The sequence below is a fragment of the Macrotis lagotis genome, chromosome 5 (genome assembly GCF_037893015.1).
Source record: "Macrotis lagotis isolate mMagLag1 chromosome 5, bilby.v1.9.chrom.fasta, whole genome shotgun sequence".
Lineage (NCBI taxonomy): Eukaryota > Metazoa > Chordata > Mammalia > Peramelemorphia > Peramelidae > Macrotis > Macrotis lagotis.
The window spans coordinates 170,644,951-170,664,181 of NC_133662.1; the positions used below are offsets into that span (position 1 = coordinate 170,644,951).

Here is a 19,231-nt window from a genome sequence, read left to right on the forward strand (position 1 = left end):
CCTGTACCATTTCCTGACCCAGATTCAGTCTCTGTCTCTCTGTCTCTCCCTCCGTCCCTCTCCACCTCTTCCCCCTCCATTGCACTTGCTTTACTCGGAAATATTGTTTAATGTACTAAATTAATTGGAATAGATTAACAAATGAAACTTCAGTATATATAGTGGCTTTGTTAACAAGCCTTTCAGAACTTGGAGCATCTATACTTATTCAGTGCCAGAAGGAAAGGGAGTAGGGGATGCAAGGTAAGTCAGCCAGCAGTTATTAAAAGACCTACTACAGTAGCCAGTCACTGTGCTGAATTCTGAGAAAACAATGACAAGATAAGGAAATGATTCTACACTGAAGGTGCTTGCATTTTATTAGGGGAAGACAAACAAAAGGGGGAATAGAGGGTGGTGAACCCAGGGCAGTACTTTAGAGAATAAGTCTATTTTACAGATGAGGCAATTGAGGCTCAAAACAGGTTCAGGGACTTGGGCATACTCACAGAGCTAAAATACATCAGAGGTCAAGTTTGAACCCAGACCTGATTATTGCTTAAGTTCACTGTATTTTTTTTTTTGCTACATTGTCACCTTTCCTTTTCTGATCAAGTTTACTTTGCTTTTAGTTTTACTTTGGATCATTTAAAAGAGTTACTTGAAAAGCCAGTTTTAAACAGTTATGATCTGGGTATGAATTTCTAAGCAAATTGGAGTAAATGAAGAGGATTATTAAAGGAAAAGCTGATCAAAGGAGTGAAAGGATGTTTAAAGTGTTAGAAGCAGTCATATAAATCATGATTTTGATTTTTCTTAAAATCAAGATAATGTACAACTAATAACATTTTCACTTTTTAAAAGATTATCACTAAACATTTGAAAAGTGAATGTTTTGTCTTTGTCTTTTTCTATCCACAAAAGATTCCAGTAGCACCAGCTGTACCTACTGTTAGTTTAGTTCCACCAACATTTCCAGTATCGATGTCCGTTCCTCCTCCAGGATTCAGTGCAATTCCTCCACCCCCTTTCTTACGAGCAAGTTTCAACCCATCACAACCACCTCCTGGTAAGAAATTCTTCTGGAATCTTGTTATTTTAATCCCACTGTATTATTAAAATTGTTCCTTTTCCATTTTTCCCAGTATAGAGATGAATTTCATTTGGGGCTTTTTTTCATTCTTAAATAACTTTTTAATGATCATTCCAAATTTATATTCAGATTTACCTGTATCACTAAATATAGGGATAGGGGCTGGACCTATAACTTCATTATTATAAAGAGTTCCTTGGGAAAGAAACTACCAGTGCAGATAGATCTGTACCTTCTCTACAATTTCTAACCTTAGAGAACATTGCATAGTATGCTGCAGAATTTGGGCTTTCCTGGATCTGAAGCCAGTCTATTTTTATTAGAGGGCATTATCATTGTACTTAAAAACACTGTTTAGTTATAACCTAGAAAAAAATGAAATTCTGAAACATAATAGTATGTGATGTATCCCTTTGTATGCTATATTCTTACTACTTAAATATTTAATTGTAATTTTCCATGACAAATGAATTAAAATTTAAGGACAAAAATTCCCTGAATTAAGCATTCCCATGATTTTAAAATAAGATTATTTTAACATACAGCTGAACAAATCTATAGTGTCTTGAAAACTGTGATTTAGAAATAGTCATTTTTACATTTTCCAGTGTCCTAGTCCCATTTTTCAGTTAGTAAGAGTTTCAGAACTTGTGCATTACCATGGATGCTGAAAAAAGATAAATACAGAAAAGGGAAAGCTTTTCAGTGTTAGGTTGTGACAGATAGAAAAAAAAATGTATTTATGTAGTGGGGGTGGTGGTAATTATTTCTCTTTCCTTAAAGAATAAAGAACTTTTTTTTATGATATTTATCAGTTATAATGGCATTAATAAGTTAATCTTAGGAGATTGTTGATGCACTTAAACATGTCTCAGTATTATTTAAAAATAATAAGTCTTTGTGATTTGGGTTTTAGACTCTTCTCCAAAAATGATCTGTGATTAGGTCAACAAGCCTTTATTAAGTACCCTACTATAAGATAGGCACTGTGTTGAACACTGGTGATACATAGAAAAGCAGAAGGCTGTCCTGGCTTATAAGAAGCTTACAATTTTCATATGTTAAATTGACTAGTGCTTACTCAACCTACTTCTAAGAAGTAATGTGATTATCAAATGAGATAACAGATGAAAGTGAGGTGCTATCTTTAATAGAATATTGGTACTTTTTAGAATGTAGAAGTTAATAATTAGTCTAGAAATACTGTCCACATGTAGCTATGAAATTTTAAAATAAATTATTAAATCTATTCTTTTTTTATTTCTTTGTGTTTTTGTCTAGGTTTCATGCCACCACCGGTTCCACCACCTGTGGTACCACCCCCTGCCATTCCACCAGTAGTAGCAACATGTGAGTTTTTAAATTTGTTTGGGTTTTTTTTTTTTTTTTTTTTGCAAGGCAGTGGAGTTGCCCAAGGTTATACAGCTAAGTAAGTATTAAATGTCTGAGGCTGGTTTTGAACTTAGGTTCTCCTGATTCCAGGCCTGGTTCTTTATCCACTGTACCTCCTAGCTGCCCATCCATTATGCCAACTAACTGCCCCTTAAATTTGTTTTTATTAAGAAACTGGTCATATCAATCTTGTATCAGTTGATTCTTTAGATTGTTAACTACCTTTGGAAAGAACACTCCAATCAGACATGCTGGCATTTTTGTCTCTTACTTTTTATTAGAATGATATTTTAGAAAAAAATTGAATTATTAAATTCAATTATTTATTAGAATATTAAATCTTTTTCACAGATTTCAGATATAGTTAATATGTCCAATTTTTCTTATACTTTACTTTCACCATAATTCTCTTTCCTCATCAGGAGTTCTTAGTCTTCATGTTTTCCAATTTTGATTTAACAGTTTTCAGTAATTCAAATAACAACATTTAGGAAATTCTGCTTGAAAATTCTGATATGAATCCTCCCCCCTCCCCCCAAAAAACTGGTCTAAGTTATGCCTTTACCAGGAACACACATTTAACTTTTTTTTTTTTAGGTTTTTGCAAGGCAAATGGGGTTAAGTGGCTTGCCCAAGGCCACACAGCTAGGTAATTATTAAGTGTCTGAGACCTGATTTGAACCCAGGTACTCCTGACTTGAAGGCCAGTGCTTTATCCACTATGCCACTTAGCCACCCCACATTTAACTTTTGATTATAGTCAAATTATAGTAGAATAATTCTACTATCTTTTCATTATTCTTATGACTATAGCAGAACTAGAATAAGATGTTAAAGGTTATGTAGTTCAATGAACCCTTGATGCTACAGATAAAGAAATTTGTTCTTTTAGTGAACACAAGTCAAAACAGAATTGAGATTGGCTTTTTGGGGGGTGGAGGGAGTTTCTATGAACTCTAGTTCATGGAAGTATGAACATCATACTACTTTCCATTTCTTTACGATTTTGGATTTTTTTTTCTATTGAGAGATACTAATTTTCTCTGAAGTCACATAACTTGATGCAAGGTCAGGAAAAGGAAAGAGTAATGAAACTTAAAACTTTTAGTTCTGAACTTCACTTTTTTTTGCAAGGCAATAGAGTAAGTGACTTACCCAAGGTCACACAGCTAGGTAGGTAATTATTAAGTGTCTGAGTTCAGTTTTGAACTCATATTCTCCTGATTCCAGGGCTGGCGCTCTATCCACTGTCTAGCTGCCCCTGTATTGAACTTATCTTAAAATTTCTTTCTCATGGGCGCATAGGTGGTGTAGTGGATAAAGCCACGGGCCTTGGAGTCAGGAGTACCTGGGTTCAAATCCGGTCTCAGACACTTAATAATTGCCTAGCTGTGTGGCCTTGGGCAAGCCACTTAACCCCATTTGCCTTGCAAAAACCTAAAAAAAAAATTTCTTTCCCAGTTCCCAGTCCCCCTTTACTTTTTTAGGTTTTTGCAAGGCAATGGGGTTAAGTGGCTTGCCCAAGGCCATACAGCTAGGCAGTTATTAAGTGTCTGAGGCGGGATTTGAACCCAGGTACTCCTGACTCCAGGGCCAGTACTCTATCCACTGCACCACCTAGCCACAACCCCCTTCTTTTCCTGAAACTATTAAGCTCCTACCAAATACTAGTATTCAAAGATTATCTCTTTTGATAAAAAGTTGCCCATCCAAATTATGAGCCTACTTTTAAACCTAATTTAAATAGTCATTTAAGGTCTGCTTAAAGAGTTCCAGTGTTCTTCTGCTTCTCTAATTGTTAGATAGCTAGTTGGCTGAATGGATAGACTGCTAGACAAGGAGTCTGGAAGACCTCAGTTCAAATTCACCCTCAGATACTTAGTTGCTTTGTGACCCTGGGCAAAACACTTCACCTTTGTTTGCCTTAATCCCTTGGAGAAGTAAATGGCATACTACTCTAGTATGTTTGCCAAGAAAAGCCCATGGATAATATTGAAATGATATGGTCCACAGGATCACAAAGAGTTGAACCCATTTGAACCAATATTAATAACAATTATTATATACTTTAATGCTGAAAATTGAAATCTGAAATTTCTATTTATAAGATTAAACTAATCTTTACTTCACCTGAGAATTGAAGAAGCAATATGGTGCATTGGAAAGAATGCTAAGTTTGCACCATATTTATCTTGAATAGTGTATCTAGAGCAGGAACCAATAATTCTTAGCCTTTTCATTTTATAAGCAAAGAAACTGAAGTTCAGGGATGTTACTTTTTACTGATAAAAAATGTGCCCTGAAAAGAGCTCCTATTTATTAATGCTCTAGGCAAATATTTAGTTAATATTAATTTTAATTTATCTTGGTCTTTTCTAAGACTCTTATACATCTATTTATATCTTACTAGGGAATGTGATATGTAATATAAATGAGTTTTTCAGATCACTGACATTGTTACTCTTTAAATGCTATTAACATAATTTATTTTTGTTTTCTTAATTTTCTAAATACACTACTTTATCATTTTATAAATGACTTAAATCATTATTTTTGCTACTATACTACAAATGTCTGAAGAACTATAGTTATGTAAGTCTATTTATCCCTTTTTAAAATAATAGTTTTCCAATTCATTTGAACTTTTGTTGGTAATTATTCTTTTGCTACCTTTTTCTGATACTAGCCCTGAAAGCAAGTTGCTTCTAAACTACTTTATTTTACACACATCATTTTTTTTTCACAGATATGTCCCTTTTTGTTGGACTTGTTCCAGCTTTTAAAGCCATAGTGGTTTCATAGCTATATTGAGATTATTGAAGCTTAGACAGATAAAAGTCTGACTTGAATAAGTGGGGCATGAAGATATATGAAATCAAGAAAACCAAAAAATATTTTACATACTTATACTTTAACTATACAATCTATCCATAACCAGTTTTTTAGTTTGTTTTATTTCCAGTGTTTTTCTATTATGATGCCAGACTTTCAAAACACTATATATATTTTTCATCTAGACCCAGTGAATTGGGTACTATGTGATAATATTATGCTCATTTTATTAATTTGGATAATGGCCACAGAAACTACTGTTGTTAATCTATATTCCATATGGTATATTTGGGAGGAGAAATTATAGGAAGTCTAGGGTTTGGAAAAACAGGACAGACAGTGAGAACCATCTAAAATATTGACCAAGTAACAAATGTAAATATTTTAATTGATAATATTAAATTAGGTAGGGATTGGGTTTTTTATTTGTTTTTTTATCTTCTACAACTATTAGCGTTAACAGGTTCTTTTTAAAAATGCTCATTGAATTGGATTCATTACAGATTCCTTTAACAAGACTTTTCTTTTTCTTAATTAGCTCTGGTACAACCTCCTATATCCATGACTCCAGAGACAATGAAAGATGTTGCTTTTAGTAACCTTGTTTTGCCAGTTGGCTCTGTGTCTAGCAGTCTTGCTACTTCAACCTTGTCAGCTGGAAGTGTTTTTAATCCTCCAAGTAACCAGCCAGAGGCAGAAGAGAAATTGTCACACCTCACAGACCACCAGCTTTCTTCTAGTGAAAGTACCAGACCAGGTAATAAATGTCAAAAGCATGATCCAAAAACCCTAACTTAACATCACTATCCCTTTCATGTATACCATACACATGTGGAAAGCAAAAGGAAAGATATGGAAAAGTAAAGGAATACAACAATCTGAAGTATTTTAAGACTTTGCCTCACTGATGTAGCCCTCTCCTGAAATTAACAGAAAACCACAGTAGTATATTGGAATCAGTATTATAAAAAGAGTGATAGTCATGTACCTATTTGCCATTGTTCTATTTTAGTTGATGAGATTTTTTAGGTCTGGTCTAAACTTTTAGTACTTAGTATATTTTAATTAAATGGATTGATTGATTGATTGATTGATTTGTCAAATAGAATTGTTTTCTATTTGAATTAGAAATTATCTTATTAGATTCTACATACATAAAATGTAAAAAAATACGTAATTTTCAGATTTAGTAAGTTTGATAATTGTATTTATTGCTATTTACCTCTTGGACTGCAAAGCCATATGTCAAGAAATAAATGCATATAGCTTACTTCTTAAGAGACCTCTAAAATTTACTTTTAAAGTAATATATTCCTCTTATTACCCTAGAGCCAAAAATCATAAAATTAAAAATTAGAAGAAACCCTAGATATTTTGGTCTAAACTAACATGCTTTACAAATGACTGAGGTCTAAATATAAACCAAAAAAAATAGTCACTTTGAATTCTAACAAGTGGCCAGCAAAAGTTTAACTGAATATATGCAGTTTTATATCTCTGTCAAATGAAAAATAATTACCACTGTCTCTTAGAAATTAAAAAAAAGTCTTATAGACAGTTTAAAAAAAACCCCAACCTATTTCCCTTAAATTAATGTATCCAAATGACCCACTTCTGTCTTTACTATAATGAATCAATATTACAAGTTTTAAACATTTCCTCAAAATACTAGTGAAAAAGAAGCCTATGATTTTTGTTTCCAATTTGACACCATCCCCCCCAACCTTTTTTAATTATTTAATATCCTAAAAACAACAAGAAAATCAAAATGCTAAATCTAGGAGTTGTACATTATAAAAAAGCGTGTATTTAAAATCAACGGAATTTAGGTTTACTTTCAATTTATTTTTTAAGTGGAAAAATAATTGAGCAATTAAGTCGAATAAAACTAATCTCCAGCAATTCCTCCCCTCCTCCCCTAGTATAATAAAAACAACTTATACCACTCCACCAAAAACTTACTTAAAAATTACCCATCATATCATCTTTCTTTTTCAATAGTTTGTAGCGATGGAGGGGTAAATGGTTTAAGGTATGTGCAGTATTGCCCAGTTCACATATGTTTGTAAGAAAGTTCTCTAAGATTGAAAATGAGGCCAAGATAGCTTTGGGTTTAAAAAAAATTTTTTTTTTAATATTTTTAAGTAATCTAGTATTTTTCTTGATTGACTGCCATCTATAAAAATTGATAGGTACTTTGATCCTTTTTAATTTTTCATTGAAACATTTCATTGTAAATAATTTAAATTTCCTATTATGAATACATTTTATATTGGGTACTTTTTTATTTTAATGATTATTTATAATTTTGCTTTCTATTTTTCCGTTTTAGTGATCCACAATGATGTCTCAAGTAGTTCTGGAATGCTAGGTGGGCAGCCACCAAATATGTCAAGCAATTCTGGAATTCTGGGTGGACAGCCACCAAATGTATCAAGCAATTCTGGAATTCTGGGAGTACAGCCATCTAATGTTTCCAGTAGTTCTGGAATGATTGGAGCACAGCCACCAAATATGCCAAGTAGTTCCGGAATTCTGGGACCACAACTACCCAATGTATCTGGTAGTTCTGGACTCTTGGGGGTACCACCCCCAAATATTCCTAGCAATTCTGGACTCCTGGGAGTTCAACCACCAAATGTTCCAAGTAATTCTGGAATTCTGGGACCACAGCCACCAACTGGGCCTCAAACCTTGCCCCCATTAAATATTCCTGGTCAGCGGATGCCTGGAATACCAATGTTAGATATTCGTCCAGGACTTATACCACAATCTCCTGGGCCAAGATTCCCTTTAATGCAGCCTGGACTTCCACCACAAAGAGGAATCCCTCCTCCAGCAATCCTTGATGCAGCTCTTCATCCTCCACCTCGTGGTCCTTTTGCTCCAGGAGATATTTTCAGTCAAGCAGAGAGACCTTTTCCAGGTCCTTTAAGACAAAATATAGATCATATTCCTAATCCAGAAAAAAGGCTTCCTCTTGGGAATGATAGTATTCAACAGGAAGGAGATAGAGATTATCGCTTTCCTCCTCTAGAAAATAGGGAGACTATTAGTAGACCTTCACCTGTGGATGTTAGGGACGTAGTGGGGCGACCTGTAGATCCAAGAGAAGGTCCAGGAAGACCTCCAATAGATGGAAGGGAACACTTTGGAAGACCACATATAGATATAAGAGAAAATCTTGTAAGACCAGGTATAGATAACCTTGGCCGAAGAGACCACTTCGGTTTTAATTCAGATAAGCCTTGGGGCCATAGAGATTTTGATGAAAGAGAGCATCGTGTTTTACCTCTTTATGGTGCTCCCAAAGGCTTCCATGAAGATAGAGGTAGATTTAGACATGGAAATTATAGGTTTGATCCTAGAAGTGGTCCCATTTGGAACAGAGGATTTGGACAGGATACTCACAGAGATTTTGATGACCGCAGAAGACCCTGGGAGAGACAAAGGGATAGAGATGACAGAGATTTTGATTTCTGCCGAGAAATTAATGGAAATCGTTTTGGAAGAGACAGAATTCAGAACACCTGGGTCCCACATCCACATCCCCGAGTTTTTGATTATTTTGAAGGGGCCACTTCTCAACGAAAAGCTGATAATGTACCCCAGGTAAATGGTGAAAATACAGAGACAGATAATCAACCACCATCTTTACAAGTACAGAATGATCCTGAACTTTATGAAAAACTGACATCTTCAAGTGAAATAAGCAAAGAGAAGAATGACACAGAAGCTGATATAAAAAGTGAACCAGTGGTAGAAAGCACAGAAACTGAGGGGACATAATCATCACTCAGTAGGTAAAAGATACCTTTTGTAAAGTTGTCATCTCTCTGTAATAGATAAATGGCTGACTGGACCTTAGTAGTTCACTTTTGTCTGCCAGAATTAAGTTAATCTGATGTTCATGTTCATCTTTCACTTAAATAATTGTACAACTGACTTGTATAGACACTGTTCTTAATTTGAACATGGTAGGTAAACATTTTTTTATTTTCTGATAAAATTCAAATGTTGCCCCAGATACTTTTAAAACGTCAAAGAGATGAATAACAGCTTGTCAAACAAAGACTTCCTATGGAAGAAAGTGAATTTTTAGATACTACTATTAGGTTGATATGGAAATTGATATACTTGAAAACAACAATTGGTGGTGTATCTGTCCATGTCTTTAGGTTGCTGCAGAATTTTAAAGTATAGACAAAGCTGTGATATTTTATGTTTCTGCTATTTGGCAAACAAAACAAAACAAAACAAAAACAAAAACAAAGACTGACTCATAGTCATTTGAGGAGCACAATACAGAGATTTTAAAAAATGATTTTGTAAAATCTACACCCTGGTCTCTGTTATCTCCAAAGTAAGTGTCTGTGATTTGTTCCTCGTACTGCAGTGAGTAAAAAGAAAGAAAGAAAAAAATATATAAAAAAGTTTCATTGTTGGGTGAATTCTGTTTTTAGCTGCCAATAAAACATATTTGTTTGATAACAGTGTTCTAGGCATTGTATTTTTTTTTAACCTACAAATTATTAAAATCTTGGATCAGCAGTAGTACATGCTTTAGTTGTTGCAAAAGATTTATATTACTTTTGTAAGACCAATGCAAGAACAGTGTGGTAGAAAAAGCATGTACTTTTTTACCAAAAATCATGCGGTCTCATTAGTATGTATATATAATGTATGTATGTATATATCCATTGTATAAATTGTATGTAGACATTTTATATTTCTCTTTGGGTATGTACTTCCAAATACATACTCACAGAGAAACACAGTTTAATAAAATTAGATTATAAAATAAATACTGTCTAAGACTTGGTAGAAAGAAAATTAGAGAAGATTGACTAATTGCTTAAAATTTCTCATGCTCATAGTTGCAGTTCTTATTATATTGGGAAAGTGAAATAAGAAACACTAAAGAAATACATTGGAGGTTTGGCTTAACTTAAAAAAGAAAAAAACCAAACACAAAATCTTAGCTTTGCACGTAGCCAAATTTTAAGCAAATGTTTGCAGTGTCTTTTTTTTTTAAAGTAATATGTTTGGTCTTCTGGATAGATAGTGGTAGCATTAAATTGTTTGCTGGTTATTTGCCTGGAGTGAATTTCCAAAGTCCAGATTTATTACACAAAAACTATAATGGTATTGTTGGATTAAAAAACAAAATTGTATACCAGAAACCATGTGAGCGCTATGTGTTTTGAAGGCTTACTGGTAGGGTAGAACCTTTGGGTACCATTGTTCAGAATATCCTCTGAGAAAAATTAAGTATCAGTATTTTTCCTCATTTTCTTTTATTTTATTTGCTTCTCTTTTGTTTTTAAATAACCAGTTGGTGGTAATTTCAACCATTTTCTTAAATAATTATCTCCCTATTCCATCTCCAACAAATCATCATTTGCTATTTTGTAAATTCCTTTGCAAATGAAGTTGTCACTTTACTTAAGGGCAGGGGAGGGTAAGATACATTCATTTATGTTAGTATATGTTTTGCACATGTGGAGAAATCTGTAGCTGTAGAGAGGTTCCTGGCCAAATGATGAAGAATCTTTTTCATCTGTCTGTCTGTGTCTACCTCTCTCCTTATGTGTGTTTGTGTTGGGGGGGGGGTACACATCATATACACTGTATTTATTTTTTTTTTCTTTATTTGGAATAGAGATGAGTGTAGAATAGTTCTTTACCTTTAAGAGAATTCAATCCCATTATTAATGTGTATCATTTTTAGTTTTTTTTTCCTTAGGGAAAAGAGATCTGTAATAATGCTTTTATATGAGGCTCAGGGTAGAAAGCTATTAGATTTGTTTTAAGAAGACATACTTTTTTATGGCAATATAGTTCAGTTTTTAGTAACTGGGATTTCTGTTGTGCATAATAAGTATTTAAGCTTTATTTACCATTTTAAAGTCTGGACAGTGAAATTCACTTGCACTTAGTAGTAATAAAATATCATAGTACTTTGCTGTCATTTTTGGGCCCAGGCCTTGTTTCTCCATTGAACTTTATTTAATCTCTAATGCTGGAGGCAAACCATTTAAAAGTGCACTGGTTGGAAGTTCTAGTGGAAGATAATTAATCGATAGTAGTATTATTTGTGGAAACACAGTAAGCATGCACATTTTGGAATTTATTTTTTAAAGAAGCTGAATAATATTTTCTCAAATGTACTTTTATTTCATTTTGCTCTCCTAAATGAAAGAAAATATTCATATAAATATTTAGAACAACTAGTAGCTTTGCAGTCACCATTGTTTATATCATATAAGGGGGGAACAGTTTGGTCTTATTTTCATAACTTTGACTTTGGTATACATACTCTTAAGTAATCGTGCTTCTGATCACAATTTTGCTGCTGTAATGCTGATAGTTGGAAACTTGCAGGGAAGTATCACTCTAATAAAAGGGTTTTAAAATGCAGCAGATGAAAATTATGTTCTATTCTAAATCAGAATATTATTTTCATTTGTAACTTGCTGTGAAAAGGCAGTCTTATTTGGTTTTCTACAATGTACATTAGTGAAGGAATTGATTTTTTTTTAAACAATTTGTAAAGTGTCTTAACATTTCATTAAACGTTGACTTCATTAAACCTAGTATAGATGTATACTGTATTTTTACAGTTACTAACAGTTGTTACAATTATTATTGTAGAATAAAAGCTTATTGTACAGCAAAGTAGTCTTTAGCTGCATCATGTTATAGCTAGAATCCATATATCTATATATTAATTTCATCTTATTATTTGTAGTGTAGATAAATATAACAGAAAGAGATGTGTAGTGAAAGATCAGAAGAATTTGGAATTGTTCATTTTAAAACCATGGAGTTAGTTTTACATAAAATTTTCCTGAAAAAATTTTTATTCAATATTTAAGTTTTTACTTTCTTAAAAAAGGATATTTTATTTTCTGAGCATTTGGCTGTATTATTGTCACTTTGCTATATTTCATTTGTTGGAAGAAGGTTTTTTCAGGGGGAAGTTGTTTTGAGAGGGGAGAGAGGCTGCATTTCACTTAAGGAAAAATTAACCTTTTAAAAACACAACTATTTTCTGTACTACATACTTTTAGTATGGATCAGGCAGCTTGGTTTTATAGAGTAACATGAGGCTTGGAGAGGTTAAATAACTTGTCCTTGACTATCCATCTAGGATGTATGTATTTAAAGCAGAGTTTCAACCCAAGACTGGCCTTTTAGCTACTGAATCATGCTACCTCTTATTTTCTCTGATTATGTAATTTTAAAAACAAACATTCCATTCTTTGTGAAAATGTCATTTTGAATTTTATTGTCAGGCATTGAGTTTATGTTCTGAAAAAAGCCACCTACACCTGAAATATTTAGTTATGTTGTGAATATAATTAAAAGTTTAGAAATTATTTTGAAATTGTTCTAATAAAGTATTTGGGGTTCATTGTCCTAACTTTGAGTTTTCATGATCAAATTCTAAATTCTGTATATTTAATTCATCACGAATTTATTGAGCACCTATTAAGTATCTTGGTACATAGGTGCTATCAGTTAAACTAATAGCATAATTATATGTATGAAACTTTTCCAGAGAGCTCAGTCTTTTAAAAACATATAAAAAAGTATGATGTATGTGAGGAAGCATAATACAGTGATCCATGTTTTCAAGCATAGTATATAAAACTGATAAATATTTAAAGGCTCAGTTATTAGTACATATCAGAATACTGAGACATTACAAAATGTTAACAGAATCAATCATGTCATAGTCTCGTATACATTTTTCCCTTAATTTATTTGCTGTAATTTTTGAGAAAGAATAGAGAACAAACTATTTTAATTCAGCAAACTTCTTGAAACTAGATTTTGCCAATAATAGTGAAGAATATGGAATTGATCTTGAAAAGAGGATATAAGAAATGGATATGAGAAAGAAGCTAGGTAGGTACTGAATATAAAAACTGGAAGGGACCTCATTGGTTTTTATCCACATATCAAATAGTTGCTCACTAGAACATAAGTAACAGATTTGTTGTCTGTCCTCTTCATAAAGACACTCAAGGAAGGAGGAATTCACTAGCTCAAAGGAACCTATTCAGCTTTTGGATAGCTCTTAATTGTTCTGTTTTTTCTGATATAAAGCTTAAATTTGCTTTGTTTTTAGCTTTACCCATTATTCCTAGTTCTTCCCTCTGTAGTTAATCAAAATGAGTCTAATTCCAATACATGTAACACCCTTCAGATTCCTGAACATAACTGTCCTTTACACCCTGAAAGAAAATATGTCCGTTTCCTTCAGTTGATCTTGATATATCATGGACTCAAGTCCCCTTATCATCCTATCATCATCTCTGTAGCTTTTCAGTGTCATTATTTAGCTATTGTGCCCAGAATTAATCACATTACTCTTAGATTTAGCATTCTTGATAATTTTTTAAGGCCTTCCATTTTTTAAAAATATGTTTATTAGAGGGTTCCCTTCTCATTGAAATCTTCTCCCTTTATGTCTTCAGAATTTCATTCTTGATTATTTCTAATCTCTCCTGAATTGATCTCCCCGAAGCATTTTAGGGAGCCTACCTAATTTTCCTCTGAATCCTTTCAAATTTATAAGCTGTCCCCAAAAGTCTTAAGTGTAGTTTAGAGCTTTAATAGCTTTAAAAATAACTTTTCAAAATCTAGAGTGCCTTTGAAATTATGCTAATTTTCTTTATTCATTATAAATTCTATGAAAGAATAGTTACTTTTCCCCCAGGGTGATCCTCTTTCTACTCACTCTTTTAGTTTTTGCAAGGCAGTGGGGTTAAGTGGCTTGCCCAAGGCCACTTGGCTAGGTAATTATTAAGTGTCTGAGGTCAGATTTGAACTTGAGTTCTCCTGACTCCAAGGCCAGTGCTCTATCCACTGCTCCACCTAGCCATACCCTCTTTCCACTCTTTTAAGAAGAATTTGTGTGAGTCATACTCATTCTTCTGTGTCAACCCTGTTATTTGTCTATATGGGTGATTGTATCATCAAGAGGGATCAACTTGAGGTTTACAAAAAACAGTTGCTCTGAATTAGGAGCCCTTTTGGAGTGATTATAGACAGATCCTGGTTTGATGGGGGAGGAGAAAGGGGAGTACAGTTTAAATTTTCCAGGGACTAATAATTAAGATAGGCTACCATTAGTAGTTGGGCAGCTGGGTACTACAGTGGATAAAGTATGACCTGGAGTCAGGGATTCTCATCTTCCCACATTCAAATCTGACCTCAGACACATAGTAGATAATATGACTGGAAAAATTACTTAATGCTGTTTGCCTCAGCTGCCTTACCTATAAAATGAGAAAGAAATGGCAAACTACTCTAAATTTTTTGCCAAGAAAAATCCAATTGGACTCACCAAGAGTTGGAACAAATGAAAAATGACTGAACAACAGTTATTAGTTAGTATTTATGTTTGAAAATTATTAACAATTTCATTTTGGCCTTTCATTTTTGCCATTATTATGTTGTTTCCACTGATTTCTTGATCTTTGTGTTGCCCTCACAGAATAATTCTGCCTTCTGGAAAGTAGGTCTAAAGATTATCCAAAGTCCAGGACTCTACTTGTGTTTGAGTGTAAAGAAAAGAGTTTTTCCCTCGGAAGGGCCATTTATGAAAAGTCACAAGTTTCAGTGCCTGTTAATCCTGGTATGTTAGGAAAATCCATAGACCAATGATGAAAAATTCAGAAACTAAGAAAAATCATAATACAGCAGATTTGGGAAAGGTTTTTTGAGTTCTTCTAGTTAAAACCTTGGATCTTACCTAAGATCACAAGACTAGTAAGCAACAGAGCTAGAACTTGAACCAAGGTTTTTTAACCTTATCCTGTCCTCATTCTGCTACACAACACTGCATTTTTTGTTGTAAAGGAAGAAAATAGTGCATGTGAATAGAGGGAGAAAGCAACATAGGAAAAACTATAAATTGTATAATATGGGCTTTAGCCTCCTGAACAATCCAAAGCTGTCAAATGAGAAAAACTCAATAAGAATTTAGAGAAGTGAGCAGATTGCATATCTAAAATGCAATTATATTTAATGAGAGCAAAAGATTATGTAATTCTTAAAATATTCTAGTTTTCCATACAATTAGCTTAGTGGGGTTTGTGTTTATTGATAATTCAGGAATAGTATCATTATTTTTTTTCTCTTAATAACTATGGATAAAAAAAGCTTACAGATTTAGAGGTGTGTTGTAAAATGAAGGAGCATCAAGAATAAACAACTAATTTGCCATTTCACTGCCCAGCCTTCATTTTCCCCTTCTCCCAAACCCAGCAATTAAAAAAAAAAATAGCCATAACTCTTCTCTCAACACACACACACACAAAGATATCTTCCACTTGTTAAATTACTCCTTTTACTGTAAAATGTAAAAATATACATATGCATTTCCAGAACTATGGTTTCTTTGGTGTAGGTGCCACCCTTTGAGGAAATTCCCCATTGTTCTTCAATCTGTTCTTTCAGTGATTTGTCCATGTTATATTGCCAGTACATATCAGTATTGGGAAGCATATTAGTGATGTATAGAACAGTTTTTTTATAACTTGGAGAAATAACATTTCATCTGGAAGTAATTAGAGTCTTATGTTTTCCAAAGGGGTAAAATTAAATATTCCCCCCAGACTGGTGATTCCTAGTTTTCTAGGATGACTTTTACTACTTATAATCTTCATAAGAAAAAAGTCTATTTAAAGAGGCATTTAGGGATTTGTTAACAGTAATATTCTATCCTGAAAGGTTATGGTATTTGAAATTTCAGGAAACATCATTTGAACAAAGGTAGCCAAAAAAATCTGCTCTGTTCTTAGTATCTTAGTAGTTGACTTGGGGCTTGATGGTTTGCACAACTCTTTATAAATATTTCATTTGTTCCTCACAACAATACTTTTCATATTCATAAGGGGGAACAATAGGATAAAAAATCCCTAGTTATCCTAGTCATATTTATTTTGAAGTGCATTATGATTTTGAATCAGATTTCTTTTGCTAGTATTGATAAGTTACTTTCATTGCCTATGCAAAAACCAGCTCTTGGATAATGAGGAAAAGGGAAAGGAAGCTCAATAGTATCATAAGATTGAGAATTAGAAAGGACCTTAGAGGTAATCCAGTCTAACTCTCTCACAGTTTAGAAATTTGAGACCCAAAAAAGAAGCAATATGGCTTGCCCAAATCCACAGAGGTAGGAGAGTAGATTGATAGCAGGAGAAATTTTTTTTTAAATAGTTCTGGATTTAACTTGAATACCTCACTGGAATGATCACCTTCACTCAGTGGCTGGGAGCCCTGCCACCTGAAGTGTTTTGGAACTTTTTTTCCTTGTTTCCCCACATTTCTCTCACTGTCACAGAACTTGATACTGCCAGTGAGTGGAGGGAGATCTACACTCTTCCCTCATCTCAAACAGCTATAATTTCTATCATGATGAAGTGGTTTGCATTATATTCCTCCCTGTTGAACCAAGAGTTACTCTTGAACTCCTCTATCATAAAATTTCATAGATATTAAATCTAGTTCTCTTTAGTCTTTTGTATCCCTATTACTAATCACTTAGGTGTTCCCTTGAGAACATTAATGAAAGAAGGAAAATCAAGGTGTTTGGGAAAGACTTTCTGAAATGATAAAAACCCTTGGGGATGGGGAGGGCTTCTTAAAGATTCCTGTAGCCCAGAGACAAAGCAGAAGAGGTTCTATGAGAGCTGATTCTCTTTGGTGTGTCAGGAAAACACATACACAGTGGTCATAACGAAGTGGGAACAAGCAAGGGAAGTTAATCTCTAAGGACTAAAAAGTAAAAGGAGATTGCCCATAAATGGCTCCAATAGAAAAATACCTTCTTAACAGGAAACTTTTGACTTTACAATCTTTATTACTACCCAGCCTGTGTTTTACTACCACCATCATATTAGTCTCTGCTCCACAGATTCAACAAATAATTGGGTTTGTCCTGAAGTGGAGAGAAAGTTGAACTTGGAATCAAGAGAAACTTAGGTTTGAATATGGAGCTGTGATTCAGTTGTTGACCTTGAACAGATCATTTTTAACTTCTCTGAAGGGTCCTATTATCACAGGGTTGTTTCAAGGAAAGGATTTAGCAAACCTTAAAGCAGTGTAAAAAAGCATGCTATAATTACTATTTATTAGACAGAAGGAATAAAGAAGTGAAGGGAAGAAAAGGTCGTCTATTTCCCATTTTAAGCCCCTGTTCTTGTGACCTCTACCTTGAGGCTAAGGGATCTCCTCACATGACTTCTAAAATTAGGGAAATATTTAGTACTTTTTTTGCCTGGCAATTGGAAATAAGGAGAGATTACTATTTCCTTGAAGGAGCTACATTTTTGTTTCCTAATATGGAATTCAAATGTATTTTCCCATGGAAACATTTAGATATAGTGATTGGTTCTTATAGTACTTTTTCTGTTAATGCACCAGAGACTTGTGGGCCATGCTGGCTGGAAACTGAAGCATTTTTTTTTTTATGACTTTGCTTCTTTCAGAAGCCTTTATTCCAAATTCTAAGCATCCACTTTATAATTCAGTTCATGGTGTAGGTCTCAATAAATTAGGAAATTGCCATGCAGTTTAGATGGAGTCTGGCCTCAAAAACAAGTTAATTGCTCTTTAGGGATGAACCTTTGACTTAGTTTCCTACCTTAACTAAGTGAACTAGCCTATCCTTAATATGTGACAGATTTTTCACTTGTTATTAAAAGATCTTTATATTAAGATCATTATGCATGTCAGTCTGCTATAGAAAGAGAGAAAGAACTTTTTTTTAAAAAAAGGTTCCATTTCACTATCCTCTAGAAATGTCGGTAATAGTTCTTTTGGAAAGGGCCCCAAGGTAGAATTGCCAATTACTAAATTATATTCTCAGTGTTGGGAATTAAGATTATTAAATGTTCTATATAGATTATAAACACAAAGGTTTCAAAATTTATGTAAACATAATTTAGAATTTGGGGGATCTTAATCATCTAATAACAATCCTTGATTTTTACAGGTTAAGAAAATTGAAACCTAGAGGTTAAGTAAATTGCTTGAGAATAGAAGCTTAAAAACAGAAAAAAAAAAAAGAATAGAAGCTTAATGCCAGAGAGGAAAAGCAAAATTGCCTAAATGAAGTGAGACAGTATGTGATTGCCATTATAAAAAAAGAACAAAATAGCAAAATTCCATAATTTAGCCCTTTTTTAAGGTTTATAGAGCATTGCCCCTGCAGTCAGAAGGATATGAGTTCAAATTCAGCCTCAAACACTTGACACTTAATATTTGTAAGTGACTTGGGCAAGTCACTAAATTCTGATCGCCGTATATCCAGGGCCATCTCCAGACTTGTTGTCATGGCATCAGTTCCCTGATGTCATGGTCTTCAAAAACGAAAGACAAAACATCATCATCATCATCATCATCATCATCATCATCATCATCATTTTTAACACCTCACCCTGCAACAACTGAGGTCAACAGCCAAGTACTTATAAGCAAGCAAAACCTGTTTCTTTTGCATCATCACTAAGTTCTGCACTTCTCACATATTTAAAAAGCAGAGCACAGAAGCAAGCACACCCTCTCCCCCACCCCCATCCCTCTTCTTCTAAGTCAACAGTCCAACTATTATTTATTCTGCTAAATTTAGGTACCTTGCTTCCCAACCAGTTTAGAATCTGCAAATGAAAAGAGAGTATGGCTGTGATTTTGTAGCAAGAAGGTAGAATAGATATGCCAATTAGTCTGTGGAAAACCATAGAGTGAAAATGAGTACAACTTATAAAACCATAGCAGAGTATGAGGGAAATAGCACAGAAATGGAAGGTTCCAGGTATGTTGATCATGATAGAGTCATGTTCCATATACTATGATTAAAATAGGAAAATGTATTTCTTATTTTAATAAATAATTGTTAATTCCTTACTACATTTAATA

The 19,231-nt window shown here is 33.6% G+C and overlaps 1 protein-coding gene across 6 annotated transcripts in view; it reads left to right on the forward strand.

The window, feature by feature from the left end:
- The window catches only part of SCAF8 (SR-related CTD associated factor 8), a 242,146-nt gene that overhangs the window by 92,067 nt on the left and 130,848 nt on the right, over positions 1-19,231 (forward strand). For 5 of the 6 annotated variants that reach the window (XR_012468588.1, XR_012468589.1, XM_074187904.1 and 2 more), the window contains 4 exons: positions 904-1,048; positions 2,354-2,422; positions 5,835-6,053; positions 7,629-9,099. Coding sequence is in view for 4 of the 6 variants with exons in the window: in XM_074187904.1 (XP_074044005.1) it covers positions 904-1,048; positions 2,354-2,422; positions 5,835-6,053; positions 7,629-9,085 (1,890 nt within the window). In the remaining 2 variants the exon portion in view is untranslated. Of the gene's footprint in view, positions 1-903; positions 1,049-2,353; positions 2,423-5,834; positions 6,054-7,628; positions 9,788-19,231 lie in introns of those variants that run through there. The other variant, XM_074187900.1, reaches the window with a different exon arrangement.